The sequence below is a fragment of the Trachymyrmex cornetzi genome, unplaced genomic scaffold (genome assembly GCF_001594075.2).
Source record: "Trachymyrmex cornetzi isolate Tcor2-1 unplaced genomic scaffold, Tcor1.1 scaffold225, whole genome shotgun sequence".
NCBI classification, from domain to species: domain Eukaryota; kingdom Metazoa; phylum Arthropoda; class Insecta; order Hymenoptera; family Formicidae; genus Trachymyrmex; species Trachymyrmex cornetzi.
Window position 1 is genome coordinate 1,479 of NW_017296901.1, and position 20,671 is coordinate 22,149.

The 20,671-nt window shown below is 36.8% G+C and overlaps 3 protein-coding genes across 3 annotated transcripts; 1 reads left to right on the forward strand and 2 right to left on the reverse strand.

Annotated features, from left to right (window-relative positions):
* Positions 1–267: 267 nt before the first annotated feature.
* On the reverse strand, positions 268–7,878 carry LOC108760495 (uncharacterized). The gene is made up of 5 exons (XM_018506488.1): positions 7,673–7,878; positions 6,587–6,743; positions 6,248–6,463; positions 5,388–5,574; positions 268–548 (listed from the first exon to the last, which is right to left on the reverse strand). Exons 1-5 carry the CDS (start codon positions 7,796–7,798, stop codon positions 392–394), a joined length of 843 nt encoding a protein of 280 aa, XP_018361990.1. The 5' UTR covers positions 7,799–7,878; the 3' UTR covers positions 268–391.
* Positions 7,879–11,547: 3,669 nt separating this feature from the next.
* Positions 11,548–12,466, reverse strand: LOC108760497 (uncharacterized). The gene has a single exon (XM_018506489.1). The coding sequence runs from the start codon at positions 12,332–12,334 to the stop codon at positions 11,594–11,596; it is 741 nt and encodes a 246-aa protein (XP_018361991.1). The 5' UTR covers positions 12,335–12,466; the 3' UTR covers positions 11,548–11,593.
* Positions 12,467–14,404: 1,938 nt separating this feature from the next.
* On the forward strand, positions 14,405–20,399 carry eff (ubiquitin-conjugating enzyme E2 eff). Its single transcript, XM_018506528.1, has 6 exons — positions 14,405–14,838; positions 16,102–16,165; positions 16,628–16,659; positions 17,951–18,028; positions 18,127–18,232; positions 18,318–20,399. The coding sequence occupies exons 1-6, from the start codon at positions 14,815–14,817 to the stop codon at positions 18,455–18,457; spliced, it is 444 nt and encodes a 147-aa protein (XP_018362030.1). The 5' UTR covers positions 14,405–14,814; the 3' UTR covers positions 18,458–20,399.
* Positions 20,400–20,671: the final 272 nt, after the last annotated feature.

The window sequence follows — 20,671 nt, forward strand, 5'->3', positions numbered from 1 at the left end:
CGTGTTGGCTTAGTGCTTAGTGCAATGAACGTGCATTTCGCGCACGTGTCTCGCGCGAGAAATGTCGAGTTCAGTCCTCTTCTATGTAAGTGGAAGAGACAGTTCGTGCGGACGGTGTAACGTGTAAAACGTGCAATGGATTTGAAGTGATTCGCGAGGTGAAAGAGACAAGTTACTTGTCTCTTGCATAATCGAATGATTCCATTCTCTCCACGGTGCCCTCAAAAATGAACGTGACATGTATTTATGCGAAAGCTGTATTTGCGAAGTTCTTATCGACAAAGATCATTAATCTGTATGACATTCGCGAAAAAACATATTTTTTTTTTAACAGTATGCTGATCACGATATATACGATATCACAATGATAATTACAACATTCGATGTAACTTCAGTATATACTGGGCTCGTCGTTTTGCGGACATATCGGCTTGCGAATCACCACCATGCGTAATGTATTGTTGTAAAATTCTCGTGGATCGTCCCGACCTATTCTTTGATCCCGCGTTCTTGATTCTGTCGTCTCGGATACGTTGATGATTTCATTCCTAAGATTCGATTATTATTAACTTGCTTTATTTTTTGTAAAAATAATAGGGAGCTTGAATATCAGTCTAATAATTAGGCTTTATATAAAAGAAATTTTTTAACCGAAAGAAATATTTTTTTTAGTTTTACCTAAAAAATGTAAAACATAAATTACGCAAATTTTTTGTTCCTAAATTCGCTGTAACAAATTGCCTAAAATTTGGACAAAAGCTGACGATTTCTTACAGTTACATTGTCTGAATTTTCGGACAGAATATTGTTAAATTTTTAGCTATAGTAATATCAATTCCTAGCCACATTTCTAGAATTCAGACAATGTCTGAATATTTAGGCATTGAGATCAGAAATATTTTGATACTATAGCTCGAAATTCAGAGAAATGTGCAGGCTAGAAATTGATACATCTATGGCTAAAAATTCAGACAATATTCTGTTCGAAAATTCAGACAATGTGACTAAGAAAACTTTAGCTTTTGTCTGAATTTTTACAGTGTTAGTCTGTGGATGTCCACTAAGGAGGCATGACTCGAAACTTTGTGATCGGCCGCAGCGTTTCCTGGTCCCACCCTACTAGACTCATCAGTAAGGCGATGTAGTGTGGGACCTGCCTTAGACACCTGGAATGAATTCAGAATGATGTTCTATTTAAAGGGAATTCGCGTGGCTGCGATGCTCACGCGAAACCGAGTGAGTCCCGTGGACCTCTAGCGACGAGTCGCCACAACAGTATTAGTCATAAACGAAAAATTAAAGAAAAACAATGATGAAACTTGGAAGTTTATTTTAAGCTTAAAAATAAGGCGTTATTTAACCCTCTCCAACTGCACAGCAATATTGTGATTTAAAAAATAATTATCTTTAAATTACTTGTAATCTTACGTATAATTTAGGTATATTATCTTGAAATGTGGCTGAAGGAGGGTCGACAGAGAAAACGAGTCGATGAATATTCGCGTGCATGCAGAAGCGTGGTTTCACGAGGAACCTCCTCACATCGCATACGTCGTGTTGCGTGCACGTGGTGCATCGTAGGACGACGACTTTTACTTTCTAAAGCAATAAGTAAGACGCTATCGCGCGAACTTACTCACGCGCACGCATACGCACGCACGCACGTACGCGTTCATATGCCAGAATAAAAACCACATTAGGAGACGCCCACGAAACACATGGGTGACTGAACCCGACGATATATATATATATATATTCAACGTGCACGTGATCCCACCCGTACGTTCATATTTTTTATCGATTAATAACGCAAAGTAGTATCCATGCCTTTATATCGCTAACTACCGCACACGCGCACCTTCGCTAATTTTATTATCCCCCGACATAAAATGATTCTTGCACCGTGACTCATACCCATTTCGCGGCGAACGAGGAATTTTGTACAAGGTCGGGGATCAGTAAGAATTAATGGATATTGCTTAAACGGAGATTAATGTTCGAAATTCTTGCTCGTTCGTTTAACATGATCCATTGCGGTTTACTTTGAATAAATTTTCATAAACACGAACCTGCCTGTACAGACACTATTTCAATCTATTCTCTGAAATAGAGCCGCGTGACAGCCAGCGACTGTTCACCAAAATTATCGGCATGTTACGATTCGTAGAATCGTTGCTGGAGTCAATCGACGGTATTGGAAGGAACCGCGAAACGACGACTAATTCCTCGTTTACTCGCGATCGAAAATTTTCAAAGTTTGTCGGCACGCCACGGTCGTTTGTACCAGTATACAGAGTGGTTCGTCTTTATCGTGCGTATTTCGCACGTTTTATATCTATATAGATTATATATGTAGATATCGTATATCTGAGCTCTTTCTTTCATTTTTTTTTTTTTATAAATTCTTCCTTAAAAAATTTCGATCAATTATGTGACTACAAGGGCAAAGACTTTATCGTAAATTAATTTTCAAAATTAAATCATAAAATGATCTTCAACTAATTGCTATTTTAATAGTATTCTTATTTAAATTTTCATTAACTTTTCATCAACGTTAAAAATAAATGCAAAAAGTAAAATATAATAAACGTTTTGTCTTGCCTTTATAAGACGATATTAATTTTAAAATTGATAAAAAAGTTGGCGAATAAAAGTTTTCTTGGACAATGTAATTCAGAAACACCCTGTACATTAACATAAGCCGATCGACCGCTCCATGGTACGATGTCCCGAATCCATATTCGGTGCCAGGATGCACCTGCCTGCCGACAAATCACCGAAGTTATTTCGCGGCAAAGTGCAATTTAAGCTTTCATTAGAGAGAATCTGCGGTGGACAGAAGGCGATACTATGAAGAAGTAACCGTACTAAAGCTCGGAAAGAGAAATTTGCTCGAATTCCTATCTATATCGCGTATAGAGAAAGTCTTCTCTTCCCGCTTTCATATAGCTGGATTGCTTTGTCTGATATTGTCATCGCAAGTTATTAATCATCATCAGATATCAGATGTTGTGTTTCTTTAAGTCGGTAGCTGAGAAGATATTGAACAGAAGGCAGCAGTAGGTCGAAAATAATTGCCTTGTAGTCTATTTATACTTATACGTTCCTATTCGAAATAACAGAATTACTATATATAGACTATAAAATTGAAAATAGACTAGACTGCAAAATAAATACTACTAAGTGCAGTTTGATCTATTAAATATACACGGAAAGAATAATTTTGTTGAAGTATTTAAAGATTTAGCTAAATATACATATCTGAAAATAATTTTGTTGGATTATTAAAATAATTAAGTAGGACACTCAAACGTAATGTTACAAAAAGTGACATTCTTGTCTAATAGCAACGAGCCTTTTAGATACAGAATTACTTTAATGTTCTAACAAAATTATTTTTGAATCTGTATCTAACTAAATTTTTAGATATTTTTTTAAATCATCCTTTTTGTAAAATTATTTGAAAACTTGCTATAATACCAAGTTTGTATTTAAAAAAAAATTATATAAATAATGAGATAACGATCCTCTTTAAAGACTTTGTGCTAAGCAATGAAAAATAAACACACGTTACCGAGAAGATAAGAGCACAATAAAGGACTTTGCACGGAACAGAAATTACTGATATCAGCGATGGTTGATTCCATATTTTACATTAAAAGTAGTAATGTTTCAATACGCGCGTTACCTCACGCAACTTTCTCAAACGAGGTGATCGATAGATACAAGCATGCTCTCGTGTACACGCGTGTATACGAAGCGAATGAGTCACGCTGAGAGACGTAACCGCCACTCGCATATAGTACAGCTTGTAATCAAATAGGATCTCCGTACGATCCAGTGAGCAGGACGCAAAACCGTGAAAGTGCAGTCCTATACCCCGCGCAGAACTCGTTGCAATTCGAATCCGCGGATGCGACGTACTTAGATATATCACTTTAACGTATCTGAACAAATTAGTTCACTGAATATGTGTATGTTTGTAAAGACTAAAATAAAACATTCCATTCTTCGAACTAAGAAATATTTTTAGAACACGTAATATGTTTCTATCGAAAAAAAGTTACATGAATCTACAATGTAGATATTTAATGTATCTTGTAAACTTTTACGTCTATTTTAAAAAGTTGCAAAATTCAGATCAAAGGTGGACTAATGTTATCACTCGTATATATGTAAGTATATTTTTAATATAATATTTCTTATTTAAGGCAAACTTTAAGCATTGTATCAACGGTGCTAGAAATCGGTCCGAGATCTCGGATGGAGAAAGAATTGACCAATCGCATTGGTCATGTGACCGAATTGCTCAAATGTGATTTGTAATTGTTAATTCTTTTTCTATCCGAGAGATCTTGGATCGATTTCTAGCAAGACTTGAACGAACACAAGGCTTAACACAAATTGGATCCGCATTTGTATCAATACTCTTAATAATATTAGATATTATTATTAATATTAGGTACTATTAACGTGCGTAATAAGCAATTCTGATTTCAGATATGTACTAGAGAATGATATTCCTCTCAAAGTGCGAGTGAAATTTTTTTAAGTAGCAACGCATCTCGTTCGATAGTTTATTCATCTGTATCATTTACGGGCCTATAAAGGTCAAGCTGATCAACCAGTCGAGACCGTTTCCGGCGAGCATTGGATGTCGCCAACGTGTTAGTCGAATGTAAACCGACCGCAATGGCGATACCGTTACCGCTTTTTAACGCGGTTAGCACGCGAACGGGCTTGCGGATTCGAACCGCAACGCTGCATCTATGCGCTCTTGCGAATTCGATATTTATGCTTTCGCCTCGGCTACCGACACTGAGTGAGTTCGACTTCAAGTTTGAGCGACAAACAAAAAAAATATGCATAAAGAGATATAACCTTCCACCAGCAAAATGGACCTTAAAACACCATCGATATTTTGATTGTGAATTCTGGTAGATAAATTTAAATCTACAAAAAGTAAGTAAAATACAATCTGACTTCTATAATCGTAAAAACTCGTTGATACTTGACAAGTATATCAGAATTTTTCAGATTTTTATACAATCCAAAACAATAAAAAAATTTACCCTATTTCTCGAAGATCCCTATTGCTGATAGAAGAGTCAAAAAATATTCCATATTGCCGGATTAATGTAAGCGATAAAAATTAAGACGTTGATAAGAATCTAGTTAATTAAAAAAAACGCAGATGTATCTTATAGAAATACACAGAAAAAATTTAGAGTTTAAAATCTTTAAATGCTCTTGCTCAAAATTCTAAAAATAACAAAAAATAACTCAAATATCTTGTTTTATCTTTATGTCAATTAAAAGCCGAAATTTCTACTGAGAAAATGCTATTCTTCTTTCGAATAAAAAATAAGATGGGAAATTAGCAATACCCTAATTGTGCAGAAAACGCCTGTCCTATTGGAGCGACCGCGACAATGGTACCACGTTGCAACGTGTCCGTGAAATCCGCGTCTGACACTTCCTCGGTGTTCATGGAATTTGAGACGGTATCGGTTATCTCGCTTCCGAACGATGTGGAAGTTGTCGACGTCATTGTTGTGCTCTGTAGATTTTCGCCTGCAATATGCGCATCGTCGGGGAAAAGGGATGGAAGTAAGACATTGCAACTGACGTCTCCCACCGCATACTAAAGGCTACTTGATTCTAAGATTTATCGATTTAACGTAGATGAATAGAAGAACCTTATCAAAATATTGCAAACTATTTAAGATCGAAATGCATCGTTATTATTTCTCGATTATCTATAAATAAAAAATAATTCTGCCATGAAGTATCCGAAGAAATTGCATTTATCTCGTAATTTCTGAATGCCGGCGCTATATATATATATATAGTTGGGCTTACTACAATTTATTAAATATATAAAAAGCCTTTTAAATTCAATTTAAATAGAAAACTGAGAACATTTTTTATAATTAACTTGATGAATGCCGAATATACTTACAATTAGAATTGGATTTATAATTGATATTAAATATACGCGTCTAAAAGAAGATTTTTAAATCAAATTAAATAGAAAATTGAGAACGTCTTTTATAATTCTCGATTCATGGTCGTAATAAATTGAAACACCACCATCGATATATTCCAGGCAAATTTAAATTAGGATAAGCTTACTCAGAATCATTTCTAAAAGTATTACGAGCGCCAATATTTTACGTGCATCGTTCTATGTATATCTATCTTATAAATAAACCGGCATCGACAGTTGAATTCTGTAAGGTCTTACTCGGCTCCGTTCTCTCGAGATCGCGATCGAAGGTACTCGCGGAGAGGACGATAGTGTTCGTAGCGGAGGTCGAGGGTTCATCGGGGTCGACTTCGGAGAAATAACTGGCGAGGTCTTGGTAAGATTCGCGCGTCCTTGCAGCATCCATAGGATGATGCTCGAACTGATAATCCGAGGTATTGCTCTTTTCCGTATCTTGTTCGTTCAGCGTGGATGCTGACGAAGAGAGAATATATAAAAAAGAAATATTTTTTAATACTCTCTAAAATATAAACTCCTTTAGAGAAAATTTGAAAAAGATATATATTTCTTCGTTGATATCAAACGTGATATTTTTACCACTGTCAACATTCGCAAGTTCGTCGATTTTCTCGAGGACACGCGGACGAATTTCGCCGTGATTCACGTTCTCCGCTTCGGAATCGGATTCCCTCTCACTCTTCGATTTCATAAAACGCCTCAAAGGATTATGAAAGGTGGGCAGCTTCGATCTAATCTGTGCATTGTGTTCATTAGACGATGTTTCCTCCTGAAGGTAAAATACATATTTCGCCCCTCCATCGTGTCGCAAAGCCGATTAAATTGTTCAATTAATATTTTGTTAATCGGCTTATATAATTGTCACTCAAAATACATTTTATTTTGTCACTGGACATTTATGAAGTCAAAGTTTCCACAATTAATGCGATTATACACGGAAACAATGATTTTACTGAAGTATCTTAAATTTAGCTACATGGAAACGTTATGGTTGCCACAACCGAAAATAATTAATGATATTTTTCGTTCATTGACACAAGATGGTTATAAAAACTATAGTACAGTTATACAACAACCGTTACTACAGTTTTTATAACGAAATTGTATTGATGGGTGAAAAATATCATTAATTATCTTCGGTTGTGGCAACCATAACGTTTTTTCTATGTAACTAAATTATAGATATAGATTTGAAAATTTTTTTCGGCAAAATCATTCATTCTATATAAGTACGGAAAACTTGTATTAATTATGTAACAGAATATGATAAAAAATTACATCACAGAAATCAGAACATAAGAGATGTTCTACAATTCTCTCTCCATTTAATTAACCATAAATTCTTCAAATATAGTTAGACCTTTATCTATAAAACTTTCTGGAAGTCAGCTTTATTTACACTTATTTTAAAAATGTAATAGGTACCGAATAATACAAGTATTACACGTCAAATGTTTAACGGGATATGAGAGATAAAAAATAGTAACTTATTCTTGAACTGATATTGCAATATAAACCGCTTCATATATAAAAACCGAAATTGTTGACCAAGTGATCGAAAATAGAACTGTTGCTTAGACCGCAAAATATCTGGATACTTCTCTTCAAACATGTACATTATCTTTCAACTTCCTTCTATCGGAATCCCAAATATTATATTCTCACCTTCTGTTTCATTATGGAGAATAGAGATTTTTTATCGGAATGATTAACGGATGTATGATCCACGGGATCTTGTCGTTTCGGGATATCCGAACTCTTCGAGGCTTCCTTATTGATTGTGTTACTCATATCTGAATTCTGAATCACATCGTCGATAAAACCTCTTTTATCACAATTCTACTTATCAATTTGAACGTCGCACGTTTAGATATCGACCATTGCGTCTGGTCGGTTGGCTTTTGTTCCTCATCATTAATGTTAATACAGATGCTTTAAACGCTCAATATAGAATAGTTAGAATAACGAGACTTTAAATTATAGAAAATAGTAGAATAGATATCCTATCCGAGTGCACAATTTGCCATGGCAAATTAAGCTGGATAATGACAATATTTTATTATTGGATAATAATATTTTGTACGTAACATCTTATACATATTTTCCACATTTCTCAACGCAATAGTTTCAAATGAAAAAGAAACTCGCTGTCATAAAATAGAATATTTGTAGGAATATTTTAATACTGATAAAAAATTACAATAGAAATAAATTTAAAAAACATTTATTAATTAAAGTCTTTATAAATAATAAAAATAAATTGCAATATAAAAGCGAATGTATTATATTTATATTATATTTATTAAATAAATTAAATTTCTACGTATTTCAACGTGATAATTTGAAACGAAAGAGAATTTGATATGGCAAATTAGAATACCTACAGGAGTGTAATTAGAATATACTTATTAATAAGAAACTGCAATACAAAGAAATTGATAAACGTCTATAATTCAAGTTTTTACAAATAACAAAAACAAATATTTTAAAGCCCACGTTTATAACTATCGCACGCGTGACTGTCATGTAAATGTAATTACAGCCGTCGAATTCATGTTTGTATAGATTTCTTATTATGTTTTCCTTTACAAAGAGCGTTCTCGGAGTATTACCGGTTCTCCTTAGTAAACATTACGATCGATACTAAAACCACTAAGAAAACTTATCGACAACATGGTCGCTTTCAAATCTCGAGCAAGGAAGTTGAAAATATTGAATTTTTCGATACCGGGAATCGAGCCAAATAAACCATCGCGATGCAAAACTCGACACAGAATCGAGAAACGAGCGATTGGGACGCGAACGAAAACAAAATCAGGAGACACGATTATAACACAATCATTAAGTATGTTGAATTTGCACTCGGATGATACTATGTTAAAAATTCAATACAAAATTATAAGACTTGAGTGGACCGTTTCTAACGCAAACACAAAACAATAATAAGTTAGAAACAAATCACGGAATAAATCAGTTAAATAAGAGAAGCGTCACTTACGGTCAAAGTCGGATGTTGGAATAAAAAATACATACATATATTGTTCCAACACGTCCGATTTTGACCGTAAGTGACAAGATGTCTTTCACTGTGCGATACACACGAATGATATGAGCCTCGCATAATCTTTTACGCAAACCATTGAGTTGCAAGCACCCGAGATTATTAACCCTTACCATACCATCTACAATTTGGTGCCTCATCCATACCATCAAGGGTCACTTCAAATCTCTTCGTTTTTTCACCTCTTCAAAATAATAAAAAAAAATCTCTAAAAATTCACCAACATACTTGCAACTTTCTAGAATAAATATTGACTCTTTATTTTGGAAAATAATAAAATAAAGTATAATTTATAATTACTGAAAGACTCAAAGAAACTTGCACGAACAGGAATCACTCGGTCACTAGTTACCCATATTAGTACGGTAAGGGTTAAATCTCGACAATGACAGAATCGATCAAGTATTAGGGTCTCACCTGATAGACGTAAGGTGTGACGCAGGGCACGTAGAATTCTCTACTCATAATAGACGAGTCGCCTGCGGGCGGCGGTGAAGTCCAGCTGACGGGTCGTCCTTCGGCAAGTGTCAGAACGTCGGTGGCGCCATCTTGGTCTCGCCCGGATCGGAGCGAGTCGTCGAACTGTCACGAGCAGGCAGGATCACCGAATCCTAGTTGCGGCCGCTGCGTAGGACATCCCTCGTCTGCTTTTTCGGGGTTCATGCACGTGTCGCGGCCGGATACACGTACTCGCCGTGACACCCGTCGCGTCGCGTCGCGTCGCGTTGCGTCGCGTCACGTTACGTCGCGTCACGTCGCGACGTTTAGGTCGTTCGCGTCAGCGTCGTCGTTGGCGGGCGTGCGACAACGACGACGGCTAAGACATCGACCGTCTCGGGATTCCTTGCCTCGACGCGCGCGACTCACCAAAGCACACTCGGGATACACACTGCATAAGTAATCACCTTAACGACGTCGCCGGGTTCGTCGTCCCGACTCGATCATGGCGCACTCCTCGCCTCGATTGTTCCCGCAGGAGAAGGTAACCTAATCGCTCGCGCTCGGACGACGGCGTTTCCAATGGCGGCAAACACACGGCTGTTTGTGAAAACGCGGGTGGCAGGACGGTAAACACTCACGCTCGCCGATCACTACGCCATTTTCGTTTGTTCGCACGACGCTCGCGGTTGAATCTCTCTTGCGCGTGCTCACGATAAACCTCCGTACGCGTTCGCTGACAAGTGCCGACTGGCTGCTCGCGGATCACGAGAGCCGATTCAATCCGACGCGATCCGATGGCTGCCGAAGCGCGGCGAATTATCGAGATTACGCGGGGGCGCCACCAACTTCACGTCGCTCGACGATGTCGGTTACACACGACTCCGGTAACTCCGGTTTTCAGCTTTTCACTCTGTTGATAAGGCGAACGCTCGCGTGTAAACAGGAAAGGAAAACAATGGATAGCTTTCCATTTAATGATACAAAAGACAACACAAGTGTCTTTTTATCTCTCTTGGCATTCCAGAAATAGCGAAGACAGAACGATACTCATGTGTGTCGACTTGTGTTATTAAATGGAAAAGCATTCAATGTGTGTTTCTATCGATTTTACAAAACGATAAACAAATAATAACATACCTTTCGTTTAATCGATACTGTTGGTTTCATTGTCCTTTCGTGAATAAATTTTCGAAGATAATTATTTCGTTTCGTACGCGATAAATTAAATTCATTTATTTTGATTCAAAAGGCATTTTCGACCATCTCAAGGTCTTTACTTTTCTTTGTTACGTTAATGCTATAAGGATCTCGAAAAAGATAATAATCTGGTAACGCAAGATCCAGCAAGTAAAATAAACAGATCAAGGTTTTAAAATGCAAATTGAACTTTTTCTCGGCGATTTTTACTAAGTGTAACCTTACATTGTTTTGCATCGTTATTATTTCAGTTTGGGTTAGTAATATTACTTCCTTTTACAAATGTTCGATGTAAACGTTGCTATTTAGATTACTGGAACGAGTGAAATTTATGAGAGAAGCAATGGCTATGTTTTAGCAGACAAAATAACTGTAATGATAGCTAAATAAAATAAAATTGTAACTATTGTAAATTCTTTCACTTGCCCTTAGTTCCTCAATGGATGTAAATATCTAAATAACTATATAACTAATCATATTAAATAATCTTACAATTGCAAAGCTGCTTTTTCTGTTGAACACAGCCAATGGCTATATGTTCGGTAAACAAAGCAGCTCAGTGAACGCTCAGTGATTCTTTAATATAATTTGTTCTTGCTTTCAATTCTTTATTGAATTTAACTCTTACAAAATTGACAATATAAAAAGACAGTAATTAATTGCATGTTGCTCAGTTTAATATTCTAAATAAGTAATTGTTGTCTTTTAATAATAAATTGATTATTACATTTCTGTGTAAGGGAAGTGTAGAATTTACTTGTAATATAGAATCACTGAACGCTCACCTTGCTAAACGTAGCAATATTAATATTAAAGCGATACGTAATTTTTTTGAGTTTAGATATTGAAATTTAATCAAATCAGCAAATAAGTGTTTACACATAGCTCTACATGCAGGCGACAATCCAATTGGAACCCGCAACACTCTCGCCAGGATTTATGCGAGTTTTCGGGCGGATTCTCGCGCAGCAGGTAGGCTTGCCACAAGGGATGCACATTGCGTCAGCACGCGGTCGCGGTGGTTGTTTGGACGAGGGATGTTTTCGCTTCCTTTCAGATCTGATGACGATATTACGCGGCATCAGGATCTCGGTCCAGGGAATCTCGACGTCGTCGGTCACGCAGGTCCGCTCCTCCCGCGACGGTCGTATCTCCACCGGCTTCTCCAGCGCCAGGTCGGCCCAGGGTATCTCCACCGAGGAGTCGCAGAGCTCCGGCTCGTCCAACGTGCTTCGCAGAGTCTCCGTGATGAGCAGGTCCTGCCACGGCAACGTCATGACTCCAGTGGACTCTCGCTTCTCGCTGTCGATGGTCCTCGTCTCAGTCTCGTCCACCTCCCGATCGGCCTCGACAGCCGTCGAGTCGGGACGAATCCTCATCGCCGATCGTAGGGCGATGTCCCTCCAGGGTAGCTCGATCTTGGAGTCGCACAACACAGACTCGTCCGAGAACTCACGACGGAGCGATTGCATGTAGGGCTCGTGCCAGATCTCTTCCTTCGGATTGTATACGAAGGCCTGCCTCTTCCTCTTGCAACGGTCTCTCGGTTTTTTCTTCTGATGGGCGTATATTTTGTTGCGGCACGCGCACAATTGTTGGAGTCTGCTGCGTCCTGCCGTGATCGGCATGGTTGCGACGAGCTCTCGACGCGGTCGGCTCTTGTATATTTGTTGATTTATTCTTTTTTACTTTTTCAACCCCATTTTGTGATAATGAAGGGAACGATCGACGTGAACGTGGACGCGAGCAGCTTCGTTTAATTGTTTATTTATTAACTATCTAGTTTTTTTGTAGTTTTTTTCATAGTGGACTTGTATTGTGTTTGAAGATTAAAAAAATTACATTATATATGTTTCATTAAATTATTCCACTTTTATCGTTTGATTTTATCATTTATTTTATATCCTCAAATTTTATATTCATCCTTCATCGGCAATTTTTTTTATATTATGAATTTTTTTATATGAATTTAAATCTATAAAAAAATTAATGAAATACAATACAAATGAGTAAAGAGAGTATATTAAAGCGAATCTCTCGATGACTAATGAATTTCTACAGTTGCCAGTTTAAGCAAGTGCCGATTATTTATGAAATTTAAATACAATTCTAGACCGAGGTTGGAGTATGTAATTTTGCAAGTTAAATTGATAAGTAATTTAATATTATTGATACTAATCTGCATCTTTAAAACGCTGCAAAGAATTTAAAGTAAAATGCAATCCAGTTTCTACGATAATAAAAACTCATTAAGTCTTTTATGAATATGTAAGAATTTTTTCAGCATTCTATACAGTCCGGAACAATATGAAAATCTGCATTGAAGTTCTAGGTTGTAGACGAAGGATGAAAATTTTACATTGCCGACGGAGAGAGTTATTGGATTATATAAATAATATCTACATATATAGATTATAGATGATCAAAATCTCTCTTATAGATAGTATAGTGTATGATTACGTAATGCGTTTTGGATCGTGGTAACGTCACATATACGACGGTTATTATATAATAATACATATACAAATTTCGAATGACAGATCAATTTCTGTGATGAATATTCACCGTGTTTCGTTACATCATACTATAGTATAGATTTATCAAGAAAACCTGAAGTCATTATCTCGAAGCTGAGCTACCTGCGAGATATTATATACTATCTCGTTTAATGTCTCAATAGCACATACGAGGAAAATACTAAACGTTCCTCGATACGTATTATAGATTTCATCAGAATTGTTCAATTGAGGGGATGGGCGGAATATAAAGGCATAATTCTATTTAGACCCCTTTTCTGGCAATTAGCTTTTTCGTGTAATATTGATCGTAATAGGGAAGCATTGTAACATGTAACTTCTTAAAGACATTACATAAATTCATTTGATATTATACTCATTTGTGTATAATAAAAAAGTAACAAGTTATTTTAATTTTTATTAATATCAAGATTCCTAATTAGACCTTTATTCCGCCCATCCCATCAATTATTCCCTAAATTTCTATGTTTTCTACGAAATAATTCTAATCGGAATTCGTTCCTAACCGTTCTATAATACGTAATAATTTTTTTCTAGAATTTTCATTTCGTTGAGAAAACCGGTTGGAGTCATAACTGAAGAACCAATACAAGCGACACACGTTGTCGCCTCGTGTAATCGCGCGCGCATGTTTATTGGACTCGTCAACATAAAACAGATATATTAGACCTCTGCGGTTCGAAGAGAAGAGTTCCTACTGATGTTTACGATTGTTGTCTTCTCGTGCAACATATCTTCGTAATATTTCTCATCAAAAAGCATGACCATATCTTTCAGGCATGCTCGCGAGCATGAGTAATCTATTCACCATAATGACAAGCAACAAGCGGGCAAGGTCATTCCTCTGTTAGAGTGTAGTGAAATATCTTGAACGGTTAAACAAGCTGTTGAAAAGTAGAGGCAGTTAGACAAGGAGAAAAGAATGTTATTCGTACTTAATATAAATCCGATCTCTCTCCTCTCAACATCATTCGATCCTCGACTGACTCGACTGACTCGACCTTTAATTTCGAGCACTTTCGACGCAGAGTGTACATAGGAGATCGACGACTAACGACACGATGCGTGTGCGGCGCAGGGTATAATGCGTACCGGGTCGAACGTGGTCGAACCGAACGGAACGGGCGAACGCGAACGGCGAACGGCGAACGGAGGCCGGGGGTCGGGTCGTCGCGTCGTGCCGCGTCATCTGTCGGCGGTGGCTCGTGTGCAGTGAGAATCCGCTGATTGCCGACAAAAGGAAATTGAACGGTGGCCCGGTTGGAAGATCGAAAGGCCGCGTCCGCGAAGCGTTCCCCGGCCGTGGCGAAAAAGCAGCGCGATAAAAATACGAAACTGCGCCGTATCTGCCCGTGAGGATCTCGCTGCGCGGACACCTCCCGTGTGGAAATACGTGACGCGTCGTGTGTTCCGACCATTCCGACGGTGCGAATCGCGACAGCGCGCTTGACCAGCGCAGTCGGCCTACGTTTAGAAGGCAGCCATCTTGCAATCCCTAATCAAAGATCCACGGCAAGCGCGTATCGCTGTCTGGTTTTGCGGCCAGTTAATATCAACACACAGTTCATCAAATGGCTTTAAAGCGAATTAATAAGGTACGTGGAGGCTGGTCGGCGTTGGTGCCGCGTGGCCACGCGTACGGCCGGGCGTTGTCGTCCTGTGTCGTATAAATGTGTTCCAAGCCCGGCCGTACGCCCCTTAACGATTTCTCTCTCTCTCTCTTCCTCGTCGAGCTGGTGCGAAAGACAGGGTGTTTGAGCGTTGGAAGAATCACGCCAAACCGTCTCGTCTCGGCGCGGCAACCTCGCCGTCGTCGACCCCGACGGTCGTGTTCCGCCGCGCGGAGATGGCGACCGTCCCGTCCCGTCCCGTCCCGTCCCGTGTCGTGCTGTGCCGTGCCGTGCCGTGCGCATCTAGGACCCGCGCGAATCGTCGTCCCTCGACGCCAATGCCCGTCACCCGGGCTCGCCTCGCGCTCGTCACTCCTCGGTGACAGTGAGAACTCGGGACGGATTTGCTCAATTTCGTGTGCTCCGTGTACCGCGAGGTCTCCGAAGTAACACGCGATCCGCACCGTATCCCCACGCGCCGGCTCGTACATTCTTCTCGCGATTTCTCCTTCGGTGCTCTTCGCTGGTCTTTTGTGCCTTTTATACTGCTTTGCATCATGCAGATACCTCGTGGTGACTAGCAAGATACCTTTTTCAGTGGCCTGCTGTGAAAGTCTCGAGATACATAAAGTGAATTACTTGACATGGTGCAGCTCCACGTTCTATGAGTGCCAATAATGTTTGATTTGTCATTTGTATGGCGATACTGTATAGAATGGTGTTTGATACGGAGCAACTGGAGAGCTCGATTTATAAAAACAAGGCTATAAAGCTATTACTTTTATTTCATCTTGATCATCTATGATGTGATGATATTAATAACAATCGTAGGCTCGTAGAATACTTGAACAATTAATATACTGTAATTAGTCTGATCTTTGTCATAAAGATACTGTAAATAAGATTGCAGGGCAACAAATAACTTTGTCTTGGGAATTCCCATTATTATACAGTGATATCTTGTTCAATTACTGTATATGTACGTGAATCTAGAAGGTTCTATTGCCAAGAGAATCATGTATATATGTGTATAAATACCAAAGCTGATTATAGAATAATGGTATGATGTATAATTGGAATTGTTGCAGTAGAGTATACTGAAAAGCAAATAGGATCTATTTATTTTAAATATAAATCTCCATTCTAATTAAAATATTCGTAATTAGGTGCCTTGTATTATATTATTTTTTTATAAATCAGTAGATACTTTGACATTTTTGTAACACTATTATCTGTTTGTAATTTCAGGAACTCCAGGACCTTGGCAGAGATCCGCCAGCGCAATGCTCGGCTGGACCTGTAGGAGATGATCGTAAGTACTATGTTAAACAATAAATAAATATAATATAAAATAAATAATATATTGATGTACCAAAGCTGTATTCCGATATACATTGTCAGTGCTAAAAATCTATAATATACATAACATGAACTATGTAGATTTTTAATACTTTGATATATTGGCTTTGTTGTATGACAAATTTTTCAAGCATGTTGATTAGTTGCAGAACAGAGAAGTTTTCGGAGAACAAAAACAAATAGACAAATGTCTTAACAATATATATCGGAATACAGCTCAAGTCATAGATTATAAACTTGAAACTAGAGTACTTTACCATGTTAATTGGAATTTTTTATATATATTATAGATTATTTCGATTTTTTTATTAGAAAGAAATGATTATTTATTATTAAATGTTATAAAAGTAAATATGTAAGCTATCTCATGATTTAATTATAACTTGCATGTAATTGTTTAACCTAATTTTTCCAGTATTCCACTGGCAGGCAACAATCATGGGACCAGTAAGTAATGCAATACTTTATACAGATTTTTAATTTTAACATTTGTTTTTTTTGCAAATAAGAATTTATATAAATTACACAGGATCACAAAAAATTTTTAGAGAACCAAAACCAGAGGTGTTTTTTCTAGATTTTGGATCGCTGAATCCAAATTTCTAAGCTGTTTTACTCTGTTACATCCAATTTTTTAATCGAGAAAAATAATGGAAAATCTATGAAAATTAAACATTTGAAGAAATAGCAAAAGTAAATATAACATTAAAATGCGATTGCAGAACTGATTAAATATATTTTGGTAAGCAAAATACTTACCAAAATATTTGGTTAAACAAAATGCAAAAAACTAAAAAATTTTCCTTTGTTAATGTTAGGTATTATAACTTAACACGTCATAAAACAAACTCATTTAAAATATCATTGTGCAACAAATAGGTGGTTTGCATGAGTCATGAAAAGTTATTTCGGCTTCAGAAATGGTTATTTTAATTATCCCTAGAACATAAAATAACAATTAAAATATCCATTTTTTAAGTTGAAAAAACCTTCCATGACTCATACACACATTACCTGACTATTTATTGCATAATAGTAATTTACACGGATTTGTTTTATGACGTGTTAAGTTATAATACCTAACATTAGTAAAACAAAATTTGTTTTTGTTATTACACTTTGTTTAATTTACCAAAATATATTTAAATTAGTTCTGTGACCACATTTTAATGTCATATTTACTTTTGCTCATTCAAATATTTCAATTTTTACAAATATTTCACTTTTTCGATTTTTCATTATTTTTCTCAATTATCTGAAAACTGGACATAATGGAGCAAATAGTTTTTTGGAGTAATTTGGATTCAATCCAAAATCTATAAGAAACATGTATTGTATGATTTGTATTTCTCTCCAAAAAATTTTTTGTGGTTTTCTAATTACTAATTACTGTATTTGTATAGTAAATGTGAGATCTTTTTATATTATATTAAAATGTGATGAAAAGATTTATTTTTTGGCAATTATACATTGGTTGTGTTCCGATATATACTGTCAGTCAGTACTGAAAATGTACAGTGTATGTAAGGTAACATAAATTAATATAAATTTTCACTGGCAGTATAGCGGAATACGGTCGTTATATACTATACTTTATGTTTCTTATGCTATAATGATTTTTTAATATATTTTTATATTATTTAATAAATATATTTTGCTATCAAAATTAATATACTATAGTATAGAATTTTAATATAAATAATTATTTAATGTTATGTTTTTTAATTTCTTATTGCAGCCTGACAGTCCGTATCAAGGAGGAGTATTTTTCCTAACAATACACTTTCCAACAGATTATCCTTTTAAACCTCCTAAGGTACATATTACAGTTGAAATATTTATTGTATGTTGCAAAAGAAAAAGGATACAAATAAATGTCCGCCACAAATAATATTATTTACCATTTATTTCCAGGTGGCATTCACGACTAGAATTTATCATCCCAATATCAACAGTAATGGAAGTATTTGTTTGGATATTTTACGATCTCAATGGTCTCCCGCACTCACTATATCAAAAGGTACGCGTGTTTCATGTAATATGCATTTGGAAAATATATTATACTTTGTATCAATAGCTTTCTAATATTATTAATCATTTTACAGTGTTATTGTCAATATGCTCCCTGCTGTGCGATCCAAATCCAGATGACCCACTGGTACCAGAGATAGCCAGGATATACAAAACCGACAGGGAGAAGTATAATGAATTGGCACGTGAATGGACGCGCAAGTATGCCATGTGATGCGCCAATCTCCATTGACTTCAACATCCAAACACCACCAAGAAACAGCCCCAGCCTATTGCCACTTACGCATCAGCACCGATTGAAATTAGCTATGGCTCGTATACTTTTAAACTTAAGCAGTATTCGGGTCCGAGGAATCCTCAGGCAAACGTGATCGATCTGAACTTCTCGCGGTTCGTCAAGTCCGCGGAAAACGTTGCCACAACGGCAATTGAGGCAATTTTGAAGGTGGTCATCCAGCATTATATATACTGAATCAGACAACACATGTCCGCTTTGTTTTTTCATAAATAAAAAAAATGGAAGTAACATATAGGAGAGTGAAAGTAGGATTTGTATTTGAATCTAATAGATTGGTTTCTAATTATTGTGCTTATGATAATTGTAACATTACGATACCTACTTTCTCAGTGAAACTAAAAAAACTTTGAACTGACAGCACATCGATTGTTAGTCTTAACGCAAGTGAGCAATGTTTGCCCGTCCCTTGAAACGATGTGGTCACTCTTTTGTAAGACTGGGCTATATATATATATATAAATATTACTGAAACTGTACGTGTATGCTTTGTTCAATTATTAAAATTCCTTATACCTGACAAATTCTACGAGTAACTCGAAATCTGTGCTTTTGGTTCCTGTGTGTGTGTGTAGTAATTTAATTATGCATATCGTTAATTGGCAAATGGCAACCGTGCAACTTTAAGTAATCGGAAGTATCTGCAAACGCTGGATAAAAAGATTGTCTGATACCTGGAGTATGGTCTGCGATATCGCAGGCAGGTCTATGAGATTCGTTATGTAATTGCAAGTATAAGCGGATTGCTCGTGTCATCCTTTTTTGGCTTTATGCCGATAGGAAACAGTTGATGGGTCACTTGAACGATAAATGATGTAAGGGAGAACAATTCCGATTATTTAAATTTACATACGTATCGCGTTATCATGATTAGGCGGCAAATACGTCGACGATGCGACGGAATCGCTACTGGATTGTTAAAATCTCAGCGACTCGTCTCGCATATGGTGCATAAATGCACGCTATTAAGTTTATGCGTCGCGTTTTGCGAATCAGGAATTCGCATTACTTGTCGTCCATCGCGACGCTATTTTACTCGCATCAATACTTTTTACTGCTGTTTTGCGTGCAGATCTTTCTTTAAGCAGCGATTTTTTTTATTATTTAGTTTTCGCGACCAGATGTTTTTCCTTTCATCCACAATATAAACGCGTATAGTTGCGACGCGTGACTGTACTGTCCATTGCTGGACGAATGATAGACTTAAATGCAATCTGTTATTTAAACGTTACGATTACAATATTGTATCCCCGATATATTGTGGCTGTAAGGGTAAGGCGATGTGATCACATATTATTTCTTAAAAATCTAGCTATATACAAAATGAACAAAATGTGTCGTTAAATTGCGAAATGTCATTCAGCGCGATATAGTTGATTTAAGATTATATGAACATAACTACATAATTGCACTGTTTGATGGTGCTAGCAGTGTGTTTTTGGCTTCTACTCATAGTTAAATAAAATCTGATACGTCATTTTAAAAAGAAAGATATGATTACTTAACTAGTGCGTAAGTAAAACGATTTTGTCTTGCGAACCACGTGTAAAGCGCGCGTTAGAGCGAAATGTCTCAATGTAATCGGTGCTTAAATACGGCAAGCTGATGGAGCGACTAAAGGAACCTAGAGAAGACAAATCGATTAGTATGTAATGCGGCGGCCCGCTGTTTACGCCGACCTTGTCTCATACGACCGTGTATTTGCTGTAATTTAATTACGAGTAAACGCGTCGAATCTGATATTTAAAAGTTATAGCCCTCGAAAAGAAAATTGATCATCGTTCACTCTCTAGTAGAAGACGACTATTCATGTGTATAATTAATTATTACTACCGCAATAATGAACATTTTTAATAACTTATCTTGTGTACATTTTAGCATTAGCCCTTTATATAATAAAGTCCACATGATGATAAGGTAAAGCAACGAATTAGTCTTTTCTTTTCCCCGCGCGCGTGCGAACGATAAGCAGATAGGATTATAATCATGGTCACGTTTCTCATTATGTAGTCATCAAATTTTCCTATCGTATAATTCAAGATTCGTGCCAAGTTGCAAAAATATTATTGTTTTAACGACGATCTCGCGTTCGAAAGTGGTTTTAGTCCACACGTCTTTCCCAATTCTTCAATG

Coding starts and splice junctions, on each gene's coding strand:
- LOC108760497 (XM_018506489.1), bottom strand. CDS start 12,334: ATGCCGATCACGGCAGGACGCAGCAGACTCCAACAATTGTGCGCGTGC.
- LOC108760495 (XM_018506488.1), bottom strand. CDS start 7,798: ATGAGTAACACAATCAATAAGGAAGCCTCGAAGAGTTCGGATATCCCG. Junction 6,744..7,672: donor TCTCCATAATGAAACAGAAG/GTGAGAATATAA, acceptor CACAATGCACAG/ATTAGATCGAAGCTGCCCAC. Junction 6,464..6,586: donor ACTTGCGAATGTTGACAGTG/GTAAAAATATCA, acceptor TCTCTTCGTCAG/CATCCACGCTGAACGAACAA.
- eff (XM_018506528.1), top strand. CDS start 14,815: ATGGCTTTAAAGCGAATTAATAAG. Junction 16,166..16,627: donor TGGACCTGTAGGAGATGATC/GTAAGTACTATG, acceptor TAATTTTTCCAG/TATTCCACTGGCAGGCAACA. Junction 18,233..18,317: donor CGCACTCACTATATCAAAAG/GTACGCGTGTTT, acceptor ATCATTTTACAG/TGTTATTGTCAATATGCTCC.